This window comes from Hippichthys cyanospilos, chromosome 10 (genome assembly GCF_059441005.1).
Source record: "Hippichthys cyanospilos isolate Australia breed blue-spotted pipefish chromosome 10, RoL_Hcya_1.0, whole genome shotgun sequence".
Classification (NCBI taxonomy): domain Eukaryota; kingdom Metazoa; phylum Chordata; class Actinopteri; order Syngnathiformes; family Syngnathidae; genus Hippichthys; species Hippichthys cyanospilos.
This window is the reverse complement of record NC_142378.1, coordinates 17,463,017-17,486,146: the sequence shown is the minus strand read 5'-3', so window position 1 is coordinate 17,486,146 and position 23,130 is coordinate 17,463,017. Positions and strand designations below refer to the sequence as shown.

The following is a 23,130-nucleotide window of genomic DNA, read 5'->3' as shown; positions in this document are numbered from 1 at the left end:
ACAACATTGCCCCGTCCTCATTCGTATGTCAGCTCTATGCTATTGTCTGGAGTGACTCTTTTCATGCCCAACAATACCACTTCAACATCAAATTTAATCTTTCCAACTGATTTTCTTGCTTTAAGACAATTTAACACTACCTTGGAATGAAATCTGGCATTGCTGATTACTTGACGTTAAGTGTTAATCCGGTCCTTTACATTTGGAGCTCCTGCTCCTAAAACTAACTCGGTCATGTTAGGGTATGGAAAACAAGCGAGGGGAACTTGAACTCAAAACTTGTGTTCAATGTATAGTGTAGCAACGATGTGGAAAGTTCGGGGCTGGTTCTAATTTAAATAATTTATATCAAAGGTAGCAACACATATTACTGTAAATCTCAAATACCGGTACATATTAATGTCCTTTCAGAGTCCAGGCTCCTCAGATACAAGTCTTGAAACACAGTGCATCCGGATTTTCCACATTTTGTCATGCTGCAGCCTCATTTCATCTCTTGTCTCATTCCATTTCTCAAAATTTTACACACAATACCTTATTATGGCAACATTTTTTTTTTACATTTTGAATCGATTAAAAATAGAAAACAGACATTACATTTACATAAGGATTCACAGCCTTTGCCTAATACTTTGTTGATCCACCTTTGGCAGCAATTGCAGCTTCAAGTCTTTTTGAATATTATGCCACAAGCTTTGTTCACCTATCTTCAGAAAGTTCTGCCCATTCTTCTTTGCAATCTTTGAAATCTTGGCTTTGTGCTTCAGGTCCTGAAAAATGAAAGTTCGGCCGCGTCTGAGGCAAGAGAACAATGAAGCAGTTCTTCATCCAGGTTGTCTCTGTACATCGCTGCATTCATTTTTCCTTCTATCCTGACTAGTCTACCAGTTCCTGTTGCTGAAAAACATCCCGCTTGCATGATGATTCCACCACCATGCTTCACTGTAGGCATGGTATTGTCCCGGGGATGTGCGTTGCCTGATTTCCTACAAACATGCCGCCTGCCGTTCACACCAAGAGTTCAATCTTTGTCTCATCAGACCAGAGTATTTCTTCTCTCATGGTCTGAGAGTCATTCAGGTGCAAGGCAAATTCCAGAGGGGCTCCCATGTTCCTTTTACTAAGGATTGGCTTTCGTCTGGTCACTACCATACAGGTCTGATTGGTGGATTGCTGCAGGAATGGTTGCCACTCAGGAAAGCTCTTCTCTTTCCACAGAGGAACACTGGAGCTCTGAAAGAGTGACCATAGGGATTTTGGTCACCTCCCTGACTGAGGCCCATCTCCCCTTATTGCTCAGTTTAGACAGCCGGCCAGTTTTAGTACGACTCCTCATGGTTCCAAACGTCTTCCATTCAAGAATAATGGAAGCCACTTTGCCCACTGGAGCCTTCAAAGCAGCAGAAAGTTTTTTTGTATCTATCCCCAGATTTGTGCCTCAAGACAATTCTGTGTCATTCTGTAGTCATTCTTATAGCACCTTCATATAAATAGTTTATACATATATACATACATATATATATATATATATATATATATATATATATATATATATATATATATATATATATATATATATATATATATATATATATATATATATAAAATAGAGCAACTAGTATATGGTATGAAACACTGTTTATTTAATTTAACTGTCATTGTAGAAATGAATTGTATAATAGAACAAATTTTATGTATAATAAACATATTCTTTGAAATGTATTATATTAGAAACTGAAAACTGGGTCACATGTATTTAAAATATAGAAGATGATTCGGAACGAATGCAGTGTAGGCGACCGTTTCAATAGGGTGACTGGGTGGAAAAGAGACCAAAAAAATAAAAAAATCCCCTTATATCACGTCAATGCAATTTTTGTATATTTTATACTCCTGTATATTTTGAGGGATAAAATGTATTTATGAATTTTAAAGAAGACTACCAAACAGGATTATTATATTGGGGGAGACCACCCCATGCTGCATAATTCCTGCTTTACTAAGCCGGTGTGACGGCAAACTTGATGGCTGTACTGCCAACTTCGCCAACGCATCGGGATGTTCGCTTCAGGCTATGTTAAAAAGAAAGAAAAAAAAAGTCTCAAATACCACAAAATAGAGAGTGAAGATTTGTAATATACAGAGACTAGCCAAGGAGGAACAAGATTATCTCAGGATGAAACTGAGACAAATCCTTTCAGCGCAGCATTTTTGGTTTTTACTTGGGGTGAAAGTGGTAAATGTGTTTGTGGGAAATGAATTAAGCAGCAAACACCACCTGATTTTGTTTATATCAGGGCAAAGCTATTTTGCTACTTGTTGTCACATGAAAACGGCATCACCAGCGCCTAAGGGCTCAGGTAACGACCAATCACCGTGAATAACATGGGAAATATGCTGACAATATAAAGAGCCCGCCGGGCATTCGGCGATCGCAGCATGTTTTGTTTGCCCACCTTGTAACTCATCCACTTAAATTTGTATTCAACAAACTCTTTCTTTTGGGGCAACTGTAGTAAACCTTTAAATGAAAAAAAAAACCCCAAGAGCATCTAATATTACCTTTCTCGCATGTGGCGCCGCTGTAGCTGGGCAGACACAGACAAACAAAAGAGTTGATCTCATCGATGCAGGTTCCTCCATTGCGGCAGGGGTTCGACTGGCAGTCATCAACGTCTGGAGGACAGAGAGAGAACACGAGAGAAAGGGGGTCAACTTAAGGTGAAGTAACAAGTTGCATACTAACGCACCAGCACGATCGCCGCACTGACTTTTTAAGCAACCTGACCACCGTAGGAAAAGAGAACACAAACCTTGAGATAACATGTACTAAAGATTAGCGGGAACGTTCTGGGAGGAAAAAAAAAACCTAATTAAAGCAAATTGATTTTACATCATCAGGAATGCACTCAAGCACATCATGATAATTGCAAGAGCAAAGGGAAGCGTATACAATGTCAGGAGGAAGTACAAGTGGAACCTCCAGAGTTGAAAGTCATCCCATAATTCTGGTCACATTCTGTGGTGCATTGAACAGAAAAACCAAAGAAAAAGCAAATCATTTCATTCCTTTTTATTAAGGGACAACCATCAACGGAGCAGGCATCCATGCTAGCAGTGCGCCTTTCGTCTTGCTTTCCCCTCGACATCTTCTCAGTGTGTAATTGCTTATCTCTCCCCTCTCTACACACCAAGAAGAATGAAAAGTTGATTGGAAGCAATTAAGTTCAAAGAGGTAACTTGCTTTTTGAAACTCAAAAGGCAGGCAAATATTTTGTGCATGGCGACCATGGCACAAAGACTTGAAAAATTAAATTCAAGTTATATTTTAACCTATAGAGGGCGTTCAATTTTTGGGAGATTTTAACCATGTTACAGTGTTGATTTCTCAACCCTCCAACGTGTTATTTTCCTTAAATTTTGCATTTCTAAGCATTCCTTGCTCATGACTTGTGAGAAGCCTGATCATGATACTAAGCCCTCATACCAAATGTGCAAGGTAAACACACGGCGACCCTATTCATGTCTTTTAGTTCCACTTTGGTTCCAGAGTTCAAGAAGAGAGATTTTGCTCCGAGTCAGCCAAGTGAACAGCAAGGTTTGAATTATTAGTTAGAAAGGTTTACTGTAGAAAATGCCAAAGTGGTAAAAATGATCAAAGTCAATGGTAAATATTTCACCCGAGGGTGGAAGTGTTGTTATTATTACTGATATGATAGGAGGGAAATGACACCATTTTGTATTTTAATGTCAGTAATATGCCTGTTTTGGCTCCATTCACTCTGCTGGAATAGGCTCTAGCATGTAAGCCATGTAAGTGGAAATTGAGACAAAGAGAGGACTAAAGAGTAAAACGGGTTGCACACCATGTCAGTGGGGGGGATTTTGGTCAGGTCAAACACAAAAGAAAAAATTGTTTTCTCTTAAAGGGATCGTGTGTAAGATTGAGATCGTTTTTTCATTACGGACAGCAGGAGGTGCTGCATTTACCATTGTCCGTAGTGATAATAGACATTGCTGGCTCCTGAGAAGTGCCACCCCCATGTAATATAATTTAACGGTAACTAGACCTATGATCATATTTAAAACATACTGTTGGTCATTAAGAACACATTCATTTGCAAGTTTTTGAAATGTAAAATTATTTAATTTATTCCTTTTTAATGAAAAACAGTCTAAAGCTAATACAACGTCCCTTTAAGGCATCTTCATTTTAGCTTGAACACATCAAAAGATTTTAGTAATAGAACGTAGGCGTTTTCAAACTCTATGGAGTCAGTCAGGGACCCCTTTTCAGATAGGCAGTATTGTTTATTAAAACCATTTCTTCAGTTCTCAATCTTTCTCAGCACATCGGTGCTTAAGTTGTATCATTTTTGCCTACCATGCAAGAGGCTGGAATTCGTTTCCTGGCCAATGCATTCCCAAAGTTTGCTTCACATCATTATTTTAGCTTACTGATTCAGCCGTAAAACTCCTCTTTCTGGATCTGTACATCTATGATACTGCTGCTCCCTTGTGGTCAAGACAGTCACATCAGAAGAATCTTACAAGGTCGTTTGCATGTCGCTCAGATCAAAGCATTCTGGGTTGCTTTTCCTTTGACCACGGATGTCGTGGTGGGTTACATGCACACTGGACACACACATTGTTGTTAATACCCCGCTTTTCACCAAAAATCAGCTGCGATAGTGTGCAGCACACTCACGACTCAATTAACACATGCATGTGCGCATGTACACAAACACATTCAAGATTCAAGAGATTTATTGTCTGATGTATAGTTGTGCCACACAACGAAATTCCTATTCTGTTCACTTCCCCGAGTAACAGACTACATCCCATAATCGAGCAATAAATAGATAAACAGCAATAAACAGGAAACAGAGACAATGGTGCTAAGAATGTAGTGCAGAATATCATGTAGTGCAAAATTTTAGTGCAAGATATTCTTTGTGCAAGCAGTAGGAGGCAGATTAGTTTGTGAGGGATTTGTTGAGAATCCGGATGGCTTGTTGGTAGAAGCTGTTTGCCAGTCTGGCAGTCCTGGCCCTCAGGCTCCTGTAGCGTCTACCTGATGGCAGTAGTTTGAACAGATTGTTTTGTGGGTGTGTCTTGTCCTTGATGATATTGCGTGCTCTCCGCAGAACCCTGGTGTGGTAAATGTCCTGCAGTGAGGACTTAGAAGAAGTATGTATGCAACTTGTGATAAATAAATAAATAAAAAAGGAATCTATTTTGGCAAATCAGAGAGCTGTAAGTGCAGCTGTCGTCTCTAAAAATTCAACAGTGAATCTCCTCTCCTCATGACTTTGGTAAGAGGTCATAGAGAGTGTGAGAGGGTAGTAAAAGAGTGCTCCAAAATATGCTAGAGAAAATGACATTGCAATGGCGAGGTGATACTGCGAATTTCGCAAGATTAGGGCAGCTTTGCGCGAGTGTGTATGGCTTAAGCAGCATGACGGCATCATTGCTGGAGAGACGACTGATATCAAAGGATGGATTGACGCAGAGGCAGGCAGAGACAGACAAACGGCTTACTGTCACTGCTGTATACACACTCACTGACTCATCGTTGGCCTGTGAGGAGAGACATGAGTTATACTGAAGAATATGGAAATAAGAACGAAATTACCCATATACCTGTATTTGTCCAAATTTGCACTTTTTGTGATTACTGATGTTACGTAATTAAACTGTGTTTATTCATACAGTGAAACTCTTCTACAACGAAACCTACATGTGCAAAAAAATCCTCCATTGTGAAAAAAAATCCATGCATTGTAACATTCCCTCCTTCTTATTTCCTCACACAAGGAAAAACAAAAAAACCTGTTGCATAATACGGAATGTTTTTTTCTGCGTTTGCGTTGCATTGAAATTCACTACGGCGAAAACAAGCCTGCAGGAAAGTCTAGCTTGGGTTATACCTTTTTTTGGAGCGCTTCAAATTCGGAGCGGATTCCTTTCGCAGTCAGACAATATTCTCCCATACTATAGGTTTTCAGATGAATCATAAAGATATGGGTTGCGGAAAACCTGTTCAGCGTGGACTCCGCACAGAGGGGCCTGGTTGGTCAGCCACAAGGATCTTAAACCAAACCAACAGTTGAAGACAGGATAAAAGTAATAAAAATGAAATATAGATGAAGCAAATTTAAAGACATTATGCAAGAAATTGATCTAAGTATGGAAATGAATGCTTGTTGTATATTTGGCAATTTCTTTTTTTTTTTTTTAAATGTTGGATGGTTTTGTTTTTAACTTTAGTCAGACTGTAGATTGTGCAACACATTTTTTATGTTTACGCCCGAGACATAGATTTGTTATACTGTAGTGAAAAGTCCCCTGTTGTGAAAAATTTCTGGCTGCAAATATGATTTTGTTGTAGAGGAGTTCTACTGTGGGTGGCATATATCAGCATATATCCACATGCAACAAACTAGTTATCTGTTTTTCTTTCAAAGTAATTTCAGCCCCTCCTCAATGCTGCTCCATCTATTTTTTTGTTAGTTTTTGCAGCAGGGGTGACCAATGTGGTGCCCATGGGCACTGGGTAGCCCCCAAGTATCACATGAGTAGCTCGCAGACCTGTTCTGCAAATAGTTTTCTAGTGATAGAACATGACATATACATCACATGATTTATATATTTACTACAGCTGTTTCTTAATTATTCTTAATTACTCACACACCCTTGTACAACGAAGTCTAACAGAACTGCTAAGTGTGCATTTTACAGCAAAAAAATATGATTTAATTCTTTTTTTTAAATTTATAGGGTATATCTGTGAGCGCTACTCAAAGATTTATCCACATCAACTTAACATAACCAATGTCAATGAAAGAAAGCAAACCTCTATAGGTACCCTGAGGTACCCTTTCCTCACATATTGTGTTGTTGCCGTGGTTATCCTTTGCTATCACTGTTTCTGCTTGTTTCTTTTTCATTCCCCTCCCTAAGCAAATCCCTCTAAAGCAGTATGCTAGACTGGACTGTCATTAAAAAATTACATCAATGCCTAATAAAATGTTCAGACCCCTCATAATGCATGACTAAGAGGAAAAAAAATGCTAAACAATAAGAATAGTAATGATAGTAAAATGTAACAATATTAATGATAGCTTAAAAAGGCTTGAACAATGAGTGTTTTGTTGTTGTCATTTTAAGAACGCCTATTAGAGTCAAATGAGAAAGTAATGATTGTAATAATAGTTGAACACCATGCCGAGCTTTTCAATTCGGTAAAATATTGTGCTTATAAATTTTGTTTATACTGTCATTCAGCAGTAACTGCAGTAACTTTCCTTGAGGTAATTTCTCCCAAAACACACCTCATTTTTATTGTTTTTAAATAACATTTTACGAGCTACTATTAGGGATAGGATGAGACAAAAATCCCAAGAGAAGAGATTTCTCACGAGAGAGATCGAAATGAGATTTTTGCAAAACGTGTAATATAACAATGTTTGCTGCGAGCTGATTGCAACAAATGGAATGCTCTAGCATGCATATATAGTCATAAAATCAGAACCAGGCACATTTTTGAGCTGTTCCCTCTTACTAAATTGTTTAAAGGACCTTATGATGGGTCCACACTTTCCATAGTTACATAAATGCTTCCAAATTACAATTTCTAACCAGGAAGTAAAGCCAATGGCTGCCACGCCCCCTTTATAATGTCGTTCAATGCCACGAAACCTCCATCCAGCCATCATCACGACCACTTATCCTCACAAGCGTCGCGGAGTGAATGAAGGAGTCAAAAACAGGTGTTTTACTGACATTAAAATGCAAAACAGCGTCTACAGATTTTTCTCACTGATACAAATTCCTCCTATCAAATCGGTCCCTGTGTGAACCCGGGAACAGTGTGGCCTGCAAGGGACTGACATTAAAATTCCAGCTCTGTGCAACTTTGGCATTTTCTACATTAAAATGTAAAACCAAACTAAAAAAGTGTGGTCAACTTCTGCGTGTCTTTTTTCATGCATGGGATGTGTAGTGGGTTTGCGAATTTTGTCTGTCGTCATGAGTTTTTCTCAAGTCATGTTTACTGGCTTGGGTGGGGCGGTGTGAGAGCACAGGATAGGCATAACCGAATGCAAACAGCTCATGTTGCTTTATTTATTTATTATTTTTTTTTGCAGTGGTAGCATTTGCAAATTTTGTCATATCTGCCAATATCTTATGATTCTTTTCTTCACCTGGAACTCCTGTCTTGTACCCCCATCCTATATTTCTCTTTTAGGTCAGCAGAATATTTGCTTTGGTGAAAAACAGATGTAAACACCAAGTACTGTACTACATTTACTCTTAATTACGAATGGCTGACTTTTATCATTTTTCTGTAACACTTTTTTTTATTTACTTAAACTAAATTTTGCAAGACGTAAAAAAGCAAGATATTTAATGTATAAAAAGGTCAAATTTGTTTTGCACAAATATTTGAAAATTTAAAAAATGGATGCCTGGACATGTTTTTAAAAAGTTGGAACAGGGGCAACATCAGACAAAAAAAAGTTGATGAATGTTCAAAGAACACCTCTTTGGAGCATTCCACTGGTGAACAGGTTAATTTGAAACAGGTGACAGTCATGATAGGTTATAAAATGATCATCTTCAAAAGCCTCAGTCTTTCACAAGTAAAGATGGTGCATGGATCATCACTTTGTGAGCAAATGCGTGAAAAAATAGCTCAAGAGTTTAACAACAATGTTCAATTGTGAGGAATTTAGGGATTCCATAATCTGTAGTCCATAATATCATCAAAGGATTAGAGAATGCAGAGAACTTTCTACGCGCAAGCGCCAAGGACGAAAACCAAAATTGAATGCCCATGACATTCGATCTCTCCGGTGGCAACGCTTTAAAAACTGACATCACTGTGTAAAGAATATGAATGAGCTCAGGAAATCTTCAGCACATTGTCAGTTGACACAGTTTGTTGCTGCAAAGTGTGCTATTGTCTGATGAGTCCACATTTCAAATTGTTTTTGGAAATCATGGACATCGTGTGCGAAGAGGAATAAGACCATCTATATTGTTACTTGCGTAAAATTCGAAAGGGGGGGGCAGCGCCCACGTCTGGTCAACGTCTGTAATAGCACCATCAATGCTGAAACATACAGAAATGGAGCTTTTGGAGCAAGACATGGTGCCATCCAAGCAATGTCTTTCCAGTGACATCCTTTTTTAATTCAGCAAGATAATGCCAAGTCACACAGTGCAAAATTTAGAACATCACGGTTTCATAGTAAAATAGCGTGAATACGAGAATGGCCTGCCTATAGTTCAGATCTGTTTTCCATTGTGAACGTGTGGCGCATTATGAAACACAAAATGTTTTTGTGTTGTATCCAATTGAAATATAGGTTGAAGAATTTTGTTCAATCATTTCTTCTGTTTTTCTTCCAGTGGAAGAGTGATGCTAAGGAGCCTCGCTCTAGCCAACAAGCCTGTAAAAGGAGGGTATAAAATAAAATAGTAAACAGCCCTTTTCCCTCGCCTTCATAAGTGAGACCTCGACCTTAATCAGTAATTTCACGGCTCTGGCTCCTGGTGGCTTTAGCCAGCAGTCACGGTCCGGGTACAAGCGCAGTAAACGTTCAAGACAAGCAATCAATGCTTTGGCAGAGTACCACTGTGCATCATGGTCCTTTATTTGGCAGTAATAGCATTCTTTTTAATACGAACCTGTATTTACGGGAAAAAAAAGCAAAACTGTGGCTGTTGAACAAATGTGCTATTCCCTTGCCATAAATATTCACCTCCAAGGAAAATATTTTTTTTTTGTCTGCTTTGACATGAAAATAGCTGCAATTTTCACAGCGTCAGTCATAAGAGGTTCATTCCTTAAAGCGATGTCTGTGCCCACTTTAAATGTCTAAACATCGTATGGAACATCATAGGAAAATTGGAGCCCATCAGTGGCAAATACTTTTTTTGAAAGCCCCACAACTAATTTCAAGATCATGGTCTTTCATCATTACACATGCTAATTTTGGGGGAAAAAATTAATAATACACTAAACATTAGCAGCCTTAGCCTCTCTGAGTCTGGTGGTGTCCTTTTAAAACACCTTTATGACATGGCTATTTAAACCCTAACCCTGTTATTTAACACCATAGTCATCATTTAATTTGTATTGTCATTTGCAAAACTAGTTTCTGAGTGCCTGCCCACACAGATTAGTAAAACTTTTGTCAAAAAAAATAGATCCACAATATATCATAGGTATAACACGACCTACCTTGACAAATAGATAGCAACATAAATACATAAACAGGAGGGATACACTGAAATAAAAATATTTGACCTAAAACCACAACACACCCCCCAAAATTGAAAAAAAAAAAAAAAACTTTTTGATGTTGTTCGCTCTGTGATGTGATAGCAACACAATTGGATTTGCGAGGACTTAAGCTAGCCACTCTGCAGACACTGCTCCAAGACTTAACGTCAAAATAAAAGCCTTCTATGGCTATTGCGTAGTCGTCCATGTATATTTGGTGTGTTTGTTTTGATTGGTCACTCAGGAACCATTCACTAAAAAGATCTATTCAAAGGACTGGTTCTTTTATTTATTTATCCATCCATCCATCCATTTCTTATTACTGCTTATATTCACAAGGGTCGCAGGTTTGCTGGTGCCTATGCCAGCTGACTTTAGGCAGCAGGCAGGGTACACACGCTGAACTGATTGCCAGCCAATTGGAGGGCACACAAAGACAAAGAATACAGTGGAACACATTACAAAGTTTTTTCGTCCCCTCTTTATGGCATTTTTCCCACTTTACAGCATCAATGACTGTCATGACCTGTGGGGTTGGCTATGTTTATGTTGTTTGTCTGCCCAGGCGTTTTTAGGTAATTGCTCTTATTTTCTGTTCGCGGCAAACTCCCTGCGCTGCAACGCGTCACTAAGATGCTGGTCTGCTATTGATCAGCGTCAGTGTCATGAAGATGCCGTCACGGTCTCATAAAGACTTGATCTCGTGTGAGTGCTTACAATGTCATAATTATTGTGCATTTTAATGCTTAATTCCAACTTTAATTGGTTAGCCATGGGTCCCAAGATTGCTAGTGATGTTAAAATGAGAAATAAGAAGATGATTAGTATGGAAACGAAGCTGAAGATAATCAAGAAATACGAAGAAGGCTAGACTAGGCTAGTTGACCCTCGCTAAGGATAATGGGCAAAAGTAGCTCAAGTCAATGTCACTCAAAGGTAAATAACATTTCATGTTTTCTTTATATATTTTTTTATTTATAATGTTATTTAATTGTATACATGTATATTATATATAAGTAGCATTTACTATCATAGTCTGTTACCAATTTTTAATATGTATATCCAATTTTGTTGTTTTTACTTGGAGTTTTAGCTAATAACCATTGGTTTCTATTGCCTGCCATGCAACCATATATATGTTGTTAGGTGTTAGTGTTGTAGTGATAGGTTAAGTTTTTATCCAATCAGAATTTAGCTAACTTGAGGTGATGCAACGCCCAATATGCGTACGTGTGCTTCTAAGGAGATTTTATTTCGAATCGAACATCACTGAAGGCGTTAAGTGTGAAAGGCATGGACCATCACTGCTTTTAAATATGAGGATGATGACGTCTTTCAAGGGTCAATCAGAAGTGTTGATGCCAGACATTTTGAGTGGATGAAATCACCAGTACTGAGGCGACAGCTACGTGACAGCACTTAACATTTGACAGTTCACCAGCGATTTTATAAAGGCAAACGTGTCAGCCTGACATCCCAGTGGATGGAAAAAAAAGAACATTTAAATATGAAATCTGATACTCAGAATGGCTGGTCAGAAAAAAAAAAGGAGCCGTTCAAGGAAACTTCTGAGTACCATCTTGAGTTTTTGAAGGCGACTTCTAAAGGAAGTCTATTTCTGTCCCGGGCATAAGTGCTTTGGCAAATAGTGAATAGCCGTCACAAAAAAAAAAAAAGAAAAAAAAGAGAAAAAAAAGGCACTTCATTAGGATGAGGACCATGAAAGGAATGAGTGGAAAAGGAGATAAAGACGGACATTAATGAGGAAAATGCGGACGTTTAGGCAGGGCACACGTTTGCTGACAAGGACAAAGGGATATATGTTAATACCAGCTCATTATGCTCGTTTCTGTGTCATAGCACATCATAATTGTGTTGATTAAGTATTCAGTGGAGTTTGTTAATGTCACATCAACCTCAAACCACAAAAATGTACAACGTGTCGGATGTTTGTTCCTGCTTTAAAGGGGATGTTTTAAAAGGGCTATTTTATGGTTAAAGTATAAATTCAGGTCCTCTCCCATGTTGTTTTAAACAAAATATAGCCACATCTGAGAGTATAGCGGTTTGGTTTAAGTAAAAACCACCAAGAACATCACATGAGTAATATTCTCATTGTATCATCAAGTGACATTTGTTGTAAGCTGTTAGCTGCAACATCTTCAATTAAATGTTATGATTCTAAATACTTTAAGCATTAGAAGTAAAAATATTTTAAAAATGAGACATGAGAATCAAGGTTATTTTGTCATTAAATGTTACTTTCAATTGTATTTCTTAGCAGACATAAAGCAAAATGCTTACTGCCGATGAATCTCAAGCTGCGTCCTGCAAATGGGCAAATGTCTTTGGCTTTACTATATGGACGCAAAGGTATAACAGAATACTGTGAATTTCAATTTACCTAGTGGATTGTAATATTACACCTGACATACGTATCCAGAGTAATTACTCTATTAAAACGACAATGTCACTTTGATAAGTCATAACCTCAGGTCAAGATGTACTTAATTCATCTCAATTCATAGTATCATCTACAAGTTTGAACTAAACCAAATGATGTTTGAATGTAGATGAATTTATGCCTTGTCAAAATGGCTTTTTAATTATATCACACTGGGGTTGGAGAAAATGAGTGGAAAAGACATGATAACAAATGGATACATGCTACTGAATTCCAGACAATGAGAAGACTCCCGCATGATTGGCAAATGACATTGCTCAATTTTGATTAGACAAAATCAAATTACAAATAGCTTAGTTTATCGTTTTGACGAGTCGGCATTAATAGGGAAAATGCAGATAAGACAATTTTTTACTTAAAGTACAGCAATACAGTAGCTGTGCGCTGTAACCTTACAAGACTGCATACATTAGGCAGTGTCTACATGTCTTTGTGTTTGTTGTGCACCACGCCTCCAGCTTTGCCAGGGTGCAGGTGGATTACAAAAGCCTGAAGATTGACCAGGAAGAAGAAGACAAAGAAGCAGCAAAGGGCTCTAAGCTGCTCTCATGAGAGATTTGTGCAGTGCCTAACAATCAATGTGAAGAAAAAACACACACACACACCCACACAAACAATGCTTTGATACTCGGTGTGTATGGTGAAGACGGTGGTAAATGTCTCAAGTCCCAAAGACAAACGGGGACGAACGCAATGTCTCCTCACTGCTATTCCCAATCCCCAAATGCGAATGACATGCTTGAGGGCCAGATGATGCTCTGAGAATAGATGTAACTCACTAATCACATTTATTTTCACCTCAAAAGGAACACAAAATCAGTTACCCTTTAAAGTGATGAAAAAGGTGAAAACAATATCTAATCTCCTCTATCGACTAAAGCAAAATCAAAGCCATATAATAGTAAAAATTTTTATGTTTGGTACATTTATTCTAAAAACATAGCTCACATTTTGCAGCTGTGTATTGGAGAAGTGCTTGTGAGCAGTTTAACTCACTTGCAACTTTTGCAAGGAAACGTGAATCCCATTTGAAATGATCTCTTTATAAATTGTTTATAAAACAATCTGATCAGCAACGTCACAAAGATAGACAAGCACAGTCTTCTTAACTCTTTCAGTAACATGGACGAGAATTCTCATCTTTTAAAATAGTCATAAAATTAAAAAAAATACATCCTTGTAAAATATTTTTTTATTTTATTTAATATCAAGCCAGTTGTGCACAGTAGTGATCACTGTGACCATTGGATGCCAGTGTTTTCATATATAAAACATGTATATTACATACATGTAGTTTTAAGTAAGCAATGGAAATCGAACTTTCATGATACCACCCGTGTTTACATAGACATAACACACAATATTCTGTCGGCCATGAAAGATGCGTGAAAATGCTAAATATACTCGGCATTCTAGAGGTTGCCTTTCCCGACAACGCTTTGCACTGAAAGAGTTGAACTAACTAAAAATGCAAACATTCGCAGTTGAGTGTGGTTAAAATACGTTAACCTTTTAGTTAATGATTTCTCCCAAAGCTAATCAAAATAAGGAGTCTGCAAATGTTGAGTCAGATAAAAAAATGAGATTGGCTGTATTGTATTGACCACCACTACTCTGTACTTGAAAAATAAAATAAAAAAACTTTGTTGTTGTTTGGTGTACACTCAAGAACTCTCATGAATGTTTCAATTCAAGCCTTGATACTTACCTGTCCATGGTTGGTTGTGCATGAACGCACGTCTTTAAGAGTAGAGCACAGAATTCACAATGAGAGTCAAAAGCCTTGAGTGTCAACTAAAGACTTAAGGAAATCTGGCAACATCTCTGCTTATAAATCTGCAATCAGTAAAACATTAAGCCGTCATTTGAGAGTGATATGGAAGAAACCACGGAGGAGAAGAGCATACAACCCGAATGCCAATTTTACTGTAAGCACGGTAAAAGAGGCACCGTGCTTTGAGACTGCTTTGTTTGCTCAGTGCCTGGATGTATTGCAATCATCAATGCAAATATCGAACCGATTGAAGTTTAGCAGAAGATGGGTGATGTCTGCATCTGTCTGTCCGACCATCAGGTCGTTTGTCCGTTCGCCCATCCATCCATCCATCCATCCATCCATCCATCCATCCATCCATCCATCCATCCATCTATCCATCCATCCATCCATCCATCCATCCATCCATCCATCCATCCATCCATCCATCCATCCATCCATCCATTAATCCATCCATCACCAGTTGGCTTATTCTAAAATTTAGCTGATATTCTAAAATTTAGCTGATACAGAATTCTGGTTGTTAATTTCAATTTCCGTTACCTTTTCCATCTCGCCGGTTCTCTCACATGGCTTCTCTCCACATCATCCCCTCTCTCCAATATATCTACAGTATCCATCAACATTCTTTTTGCACTTTCCTCTCTAAATTGCAACCTTATCTGCCAACATCCAGCCATCTCATGCTCACATTTAAGGGCTCTTGGGTGTCTTTGAGCTCCCCCCTCCCCACCACCACCACCACCACCACCACCACCACCAATCCCATCCACCGACCATACCCACCACTTTGAAAACTTTATCACACTGATGCACCGCGGTTGAGTGTGATCATACACAGCTTTCAGGGATGCTTTTCATCTCTATTTTTATCCCCTTGCTCTCCATCTTTTTTTTTTTTTTGCTGTTTATTGCATTTTCTTCTCCATCTTCTTCTCCGTACACTTAAAAGTACAACGGCTCTTTTCGATGGCTTGAAGTGGAACGCTTCCCAGGAGGGTTGAACGACAGGCCACCTGTCACTATTGTTTGACGTACTTTTAGAGCTAACAGCTTTGCCCGCCTTTGCTACGTCACAATCAATTAATGGCAATGCACACCATCATGATGATGTCTTCTCACATCTATTTCTGGAAAGAAACTCATCTGCAAAAACATAAATAACTCACTGGACAAGGACTCCATTTTTTTAACTGCTCTCCTTAAGGCAGTGTTTCTCAATTTCGGCCTCGTGTTTTGTCTGAAATGTTCAAAACACAACTAGGGCAGCATCCTTCTTTTATTAACTAATTAATCTGTTGATTATTTTGTCGGTAATGAGTCATTCGGATGAAAAACGTTTGTTGATACCTATAGCTTCGTTAAAATTAGGGCATCAAATAGGTTGAAGCAATAATTTGCAAATGTTTTATTTTGAGTCAAGCACTTGCTTATTAACCGATTAATTGGATCATGGACTAAGTGGCGATTACACTTTGTACAGCTATGACCAGCTAGATGATTGATGAATGAATTCAATTCAATCAAATGAGCTCCCTCAGAAACTAATTTAGGTGGATTAATTCAATCAAGTATCAAACGGTCATCATTATAAAACCTCAATGAACATTTTAAGTAATAAACGAACTCTCAGTTGAACAGTAAGGATGTCATGATAAGTCGACATGTTGACCATCAAAATTGTACCAATTATTTTTAACAAACTAGTTAGTCTGTTTATCTATTTGTTAATTGGTGCTCGTGCTGAGTGATATTGAAGAGCTCTTTAATCATGATATAGGCTATTTTATATCACAATATACCGTGATATATTTTTATTTTGCTTTGGTTATTTCTTAAATAACACAGGTAGCGCTGCTTTTGGATTAAGTGCTAACATAAACCAAAAGACAGAAAAAACAAAACACTCATCCAAAGGTCATCCTGCAAAACTGAGCGCTCATCTTGCAGCATTTGTGCAACTTTATTGGCGTGGCTTTGGAGCAGGGGTCGTCAAGCTTTTTGAAAGTGAAAGCTACTTCTTTGGTACTGAGTAATACGACGGGCTACCACTTTATGTGTAAAGACCGATCGTGTTAATGATTTTTCACAATAATTAAGAAGGCTGTAGTAAATATGTAAATCAAGTGTAATATATAATGTAAATGTAATACATGTTTGTAAAATTCATAGAAACTCACTCACCAAAGTTGTATCACTTGTAAGCTATTTGCAGAACAGGTTTGCGGTGTACTCATGTGATCTTTGGGGGGTACCTGATGCCTGCGGGCACCACGATGGTGACCCCTGCTTTAGAGGCTTTTCTTTGAAGATTCCACTGTACATCATATGCTATCCATATTCATACTGCCTGTGCTTGTGTGTATGTGTGTGAGAGACCCCTTGTGGACAGCTGATAAGAGCCCCCCCCCCCCCCCCCCATTTCCGAGTCTTCACAGGAGAATCAATTGAAGTCACTTTCTACGTGCTCTGCTTTTCGAAGCTTCATTTTAACTTTCACTCATCGACCTAGATAATACAAGTGGTGTTCAGACATACACATGCAAACACATGAAAAGATCTTGCACTGCTTGCCAGCCAATTGCTAGGCATATAATACATAGACTAAAAGCAATATACACTCAAAATTCACATCTGTACTAGATGTATCCTATAATTTACTACCATTTTTTTCAGACTTTAAGCCGCATCCTTTTTCTCATGATTTTAATCCTGTGGTTTATAGTCCAGGGCAGTTTATCTTTGGCTTTTTTTTTTTGCTAGCCACCAGCAGACAATCCAAAAAAAGCAAATGTTTGTATATGTTTAATTTAGTATTACAATTTTTTACAAAAAGTATAAAGCGCATAAGATCTTGTAACAAAGTTTGTGATGCATAAATTTGACATTTGGTCATATATAAATATTATATATGAATTATGTGCAATGTGTTTGTGTGTTCATTAAAAAGTTATAATAATAAGATGAAGCTGCTAATTTGAATTGCTATTAAACTCAGTATTCTGTTAAGGTGTTAAGGTGAAAATACCCATCTATCTATTTTCTATAAATATGATGGCGCTATATATACATGCATGATTATTCTGTTGAAGATTGGATGTTGCTGTAAGGAGACGGTTGAATAAAACGTTTAAAAAAAAAAAAACTTTTATATACCATATTTCTGCTTAGGTATTTGATGTTACGACCTGTAGTTTATAGTCCGGTACAGTTTATCCGTCACAAAAGATATTTTTTTTGCTAAATTTTTTATGCTGCGGCTTGCATACTTATAGTCCGAAAAGTACGGTAATCTAACGTGCATATTTCTCAATCGTGGTCAGGAACCTGAGCGTTTGATTTAAAACTCACACAATCATAGGAGGAGAACATGCAGATTTCAAACAGAAAGGCGATAGCTGAGTTTTGAACTGTGAACTTTGGAATCGCAAGGCAGTTATAACAAGCATTCACCATGCTTTTCAAAACTTGACCCTTTGCATTAAAAGGACAGCAATGAGCTCATTCTGCAGGCTTTTTTTTTTAAAAGAGATTATAACACACGCTCACATACGCACACACACTTGCACGCAGGCACACACACAAGCAGATGTGTTTTCTTGCATGTGTAGCGACAGTGAAGGGCTCAGGTGGTCCCGGCAGAGTTGATTTTGGCAAGGGTCTGTCTGCTGGTGCACTCAATCATATGCTGATTGAGGAGCGCAGCAGCCTGGATGAATTAATGAGGCATAGGGAGGAGGAGGCAGGGGTGGGAAGAGGCAGCCAATCAGAAGGGCTTCTTAAGGGCCTCCTCAGCTGGCGACAAACTGTGACAAAGCACCGCTCATCAATCACGGCAAAGATGCTCTGCACCACACGCATCCCCCTTACCTCTCAACCTCATCCAGACTGAGTTCAGGTGAGGTGCTGAGCTGACTTGTCTACACACTATATTTGTTGTTGTTCTCTGATTAGAATGTGTCACAGTCCTTATTAGGATGATTTACACTTTAGATCAAATAGGTACAATTCTGATTTAAGGGCCTGTCAAATTTCAGCTATCAGCCCCGATGCTGAATGCTAACATAGAACAGGAAACACCATTAGAGTCTAATGAGGCGCATGTGTTTGGTGGTGTGGTATAGTCTAAGGCAACTGACATATGACCACAAATGACGCAGCAACACCTGTGGACGGACAAGATAGCTACACTAATGCAAATGTTTCCTCGTTTTTCGCGGTAAATGTAGACCGGATAACCCCGGTGATTACTGAATCCTGCAAATTTGAATTTGCCCCCCGACGAACATTGTACCTACATAAATAAAGTGTCAAATGTGTTTGATCAAATCTTGCTTACCGTTCTTCCCCATGTCCAGTGATCTCCATAGTACAAAAGCTGAACCGGCATGTGTCTCTTTTTGGGCGTAAGCTTTTTTTTCTTTTACAACACAGAACAGGGGTCGCTAACTCTCCCCAAGTATCCAGAGCCCCACTCCTCCACCACACACTGAAACAAAACATCCATTTACTGCAATGGAAGGTTGTCTCAAAGGGGCGGGCTTAGCCTGTGTTACTAATGCCTGTTCACTTCACCGGACCGCAGCCGGGAGACACATGAGTTTCTCTCTCCGGAGCTGAAGTTGCATAGACAGAGGTGTTGTCATTCAAGGGCACATCCCAAAGTGACAAGCTCACTCTGATTGGCTATTAGACAGGAATGCAGTAGAGAAGTTTTTAAATTCCGTATTGAAATGCATTATTTAGTAATATCAAGCTCAGCAATACCTTGCTTTTTACTTGTCGTCGAAGTGACTAATGTAACGACGGAAGTGAGCGACGGACTGGCGTTTGTCTGACGGACCATCGCATACTGTATAATGGTGGGTCAAATGGTTATAATTGAATGGCTTGATGAACAAATCATGTGACTTTATTGCTTACTGTGAAGAAGCTTAATTTAACTTGAATTGCTTTTATTATTGCAATGTATTATAACTGCAGTGTAATAGAATTAAAGACAATAGATTAATTTGTTAGTAGTTTAAAAATGTTATTTTTTTGAGAGCTGCTTCCTAAAAGTTATTTTTTGGGTCGAGTTGATGAAGAAAGTGAACAAGTGACTGTTGGTTGACTGAGCACGATTACAATTTTCAACATGAAAAAAACTGCAGACCGACGATGATGGAAGAGGTGCGGGGCACTGATGACTGTGGGACCAGCAAAATAAAAGGAAGATGCCTATCTCTGTAAATAAATACACATACACAGCAAATACACTTTTGGGCTTGAATAAGTTATTGAAAGTCTTTCACACAATGTCAAATCCACGACTTTAATCAGACTGTTATTTATTCATCATTTTTATAAGTGATCTATTGTTGTTTTGAAAATGGCGCTATGTCATCGCAGCATGTGACAAAATGACGGGGGATCAATGGCATTAAATTTATGCTACAATTGCGAGCGTGCAAAAAAAATTGAGCGCAAAAATAAAACTGAGCGAGCGAAAACAGATTTTGAGCGCAGGAAAAAACTATTGAAAAGAAGTTGCTCGCTCAAAATTCCATTTTTCTCACTCAACATCTCGCTCTCGCTCGCGATACTCCTCCCTCCCTCGCTCAATATCACGTTCGCTCAACATCGAACTCTCGCTCACTCGAGTGGTCCTCTGCGTGCACTCAGTTCTGCTCACACGTTACGTTTGTGCCACAAAAATAGCCAATCAGAGCTTGTAAAAGCACATTGATTGACAGCTCGGTATCCAATGAGATTGCTTGTTATGTTCACCCGGAACGAGCAAACAAAATTCTTTTTTTTTTGCGTGCTGTCAATTGTGGCACAAATATAACGCCATAGATATCGGGCGTGCGTCAATCGACTTGCAGCTCCAGTTTTTGACGTGTGCATGTCGAATACCACACGTGACATATCAAGCGACACAAAGTTTCGGTTACGTGATGCAAGGGAGCTGTTTTCGCATATGCAAGAGTATAAACAAGCCTTTTGTGTGCTTGTGTGTGTGTAGTTGTGTGTGTGAGTGTGTATCTAGGGGTGCCTGTGTGTGCGTGGAGGTTAAGAGGGGTTGTGTCAGGAAATGAGATGTGTCGGAGAGAAGCGCTGAAGGGAGTCGGTAGGCAGCAAGTAAAGAGGAACAAGCAGGCGTCGCAAGCCGATAAGAAAAGAGCCGGGATGACTGATGCGGGACAATTAGAGTGAAAGGACAAATGGGAGAATCATGAAAGAAGCCAGAAAAAAAAAAAAAAAACAGGGAGGGGGGCAGGAGCGGGAGGTGGTGAAATGATAGAGCAGCAGCAGGGGGGAGAAGCGCAGATCTTAATCGTCATGATTGAAAAAGTAGCCAGAGAGAGTGGAGAGGGGAGGAAATCAAATCAGTTTGCTTCCTGTTGAGCACAGAAGCAAATGGAGGACATGTGCAGGACGCCAGATAGGACGGCTACTCCACTACCTGTGCCATGTTTTCAAGAATGTGGGGCTGGTTTATGTGCAACGGTTTTTTAATATACAGTATGGTGCACACGACCACCAGCACCCTTCTACCAGTAACAAAGTAAATACTGTCGTCAATACTGTGGCAACGTTTTTTTACTGAGCCAAGACATATTTCTGTATATAGGAAGCCAGCACTACATAAAGATACTAAAATGTACAAAGCTGTGACACAGGTGAAAGGTGCCTACTTGGATTACAACTAGAACTTGAATTATAAAACATCCACCTATTTTCCCGATGTGCTTATCCTCAGAAGGGTCTCTGGTGCTGCCTTCAGACAGTAGGCGAGGGACACCCTGAACTGGTTGCCAGCCAATCGCAGGGCACACAGAGACGAACAACCATTCACGCACCCAACCACACCGAGAGACAATTTCTTATGTCTGATACGACTGCCATGCATGTTTTTGGAAGGAAGCCGGGGTGCCCGGAGAGAACCCATGCGGGCTCGGGGAGAACATGCAAAATACACACAGGAACACCGGAGCCAGGTGGATTTGAATTGTTTCCTTTGAACTGTGAGTCAGACGTGCTATTCACTGCGCCACGAGCTGCACAATTATAAAACATACTCAGTTTAAATCAAGTTTGTATCTACCAAAATAATCCACCCAAGATTTAATAGAAAATTCAGGAAATTGTAAAATAAAAAAATAAAACCACTGAATTTGAGGGTGTTACGTAAACCATATCACAAAAATCCCAGCACAAATCACCAAAGAAATTGTAACTAAAAAAATTTATAAAATAATGATAAACTAGTTAATCTCTCAAATGGAAACTTTTCATATATCTTTGGTCATCCATTCAGGTCCCTTCTCATAATGACTCTCTAATGCTGGATAAATCACATGTACGCATTACTGGGCGTTGCATCACTTTAATCGTGTACTACACAGGCTATTTTCCGGAGCATTTAAACATCAATGAACCCGCATCAGCAATTAAAACTTATCACTACATGTGATGTCCATTAATTGAATATGAGCAAAATAAAATTACCAAAACATATTGAAAAGAAAAAAATAAATACAATGCTTGAACTCACCAAAACTGCTGTCCCCAAAACATTTATTTCAACTTCCTTTAGAAGTCTTCAGTGAATTGTTTGACATTTATCTATCCTTCAGCCATTGTGGGGTAAAAATATATTTGATTTTCCTGCTACAGGTCCCCGGCTCTGCCTCTGATGTTTTCTACACCATTGGTGCAAATATACCAAGCCACACCGTGTAGCGGTGAAGGAACATAATATGATGCAGAGAACAGAATATGGAGAATAATTATATATATATATATCTATATCTATCTATCTATCTATCTATCTATCTATCTATCTATCTATCTATCTATCTATATATATATATATATATATATATATATATATATATATATATATATATATATATATATATATATATATATATATATATATATATATGTTTACGTATGTTGGGTACGGCGTCCCTGGCTTTTTTTCACGTTATAATGTGGAATACTGAGTTTTATCGTCCCCTCTTTAAGGCATTTATCCCGCTTTACGATTAACATCAACAACAGTCACGGCCTGTGGGTTTGGTTGTGTTTGTTGTTTTACCTCCCTATTGTGGTAATTGCTCTCATTTTCTGTTGGCGTCAAACTGCCTCCGCTGCAATGCGTCACTACAATGCTGGTCTGCTAGTGGTCGGCGTCTCGACTGCCTAAAATACTGGTCTACTATTGGTCAGCGTGATGGGGTCACGAAGAGGCTGGTCTACTATTGGTAGGCGCACGGGGTGACAAAGATGGCTGCCTAAAGACTTGAGCTCATGTGCTTTCAATATCACATTTATTATGCATTTTAGTGCTTAATTCAAACTTGCATTGGGTATCCATGAGTCCCAAGATTGCTAATGATGTTAAAGAGAGGAGTAAAAAGATGATTTATAAGGAAAAGAAGGTGGAGATAATCAAAAAATACAAAGAAAGCTAAGATAGCCTCACCTAGGCTACCCTTACTAGGGAATATGGCCATAACAAGCAGCACTCAAAAGGTAAATCGATCTTTTACATATTTTCTATTGATTATATTATTTAATTATATGCAATTATATTATATATACGGT

At 38.7% G+C, this 23,130-nt stretch overlaps 1 protein-coding gene across 3 annotated transcripts in view; it reads right to left on the bottom strand.

Annotated features, from left to right (window-relative positions):
- The window catches only part of ncanb (neurocan b), a 156,498-nt gene that overhangs the window by 21,247 nt on the left and 112,121 nt on the right, over nt 1-23,130 (bottom strand). For 2 of the 3 annotated variants that reach the window (XM_088426064.1, XM_088426065.1), the window contains exon 11: nt 2,563-2,676. In XM_088426064.1, the coding sequence (XP_088282190.1) occupies nt 2,563-2,676 (114 nt within the window). Of the gene's footprint in view, nt 1-1,099; nt 1,234-2,562; nt 2,677-23,130 lie in introns of those variants that run through there. The other variant, XM_088426067.1, reaches the window with a different exon arrangement.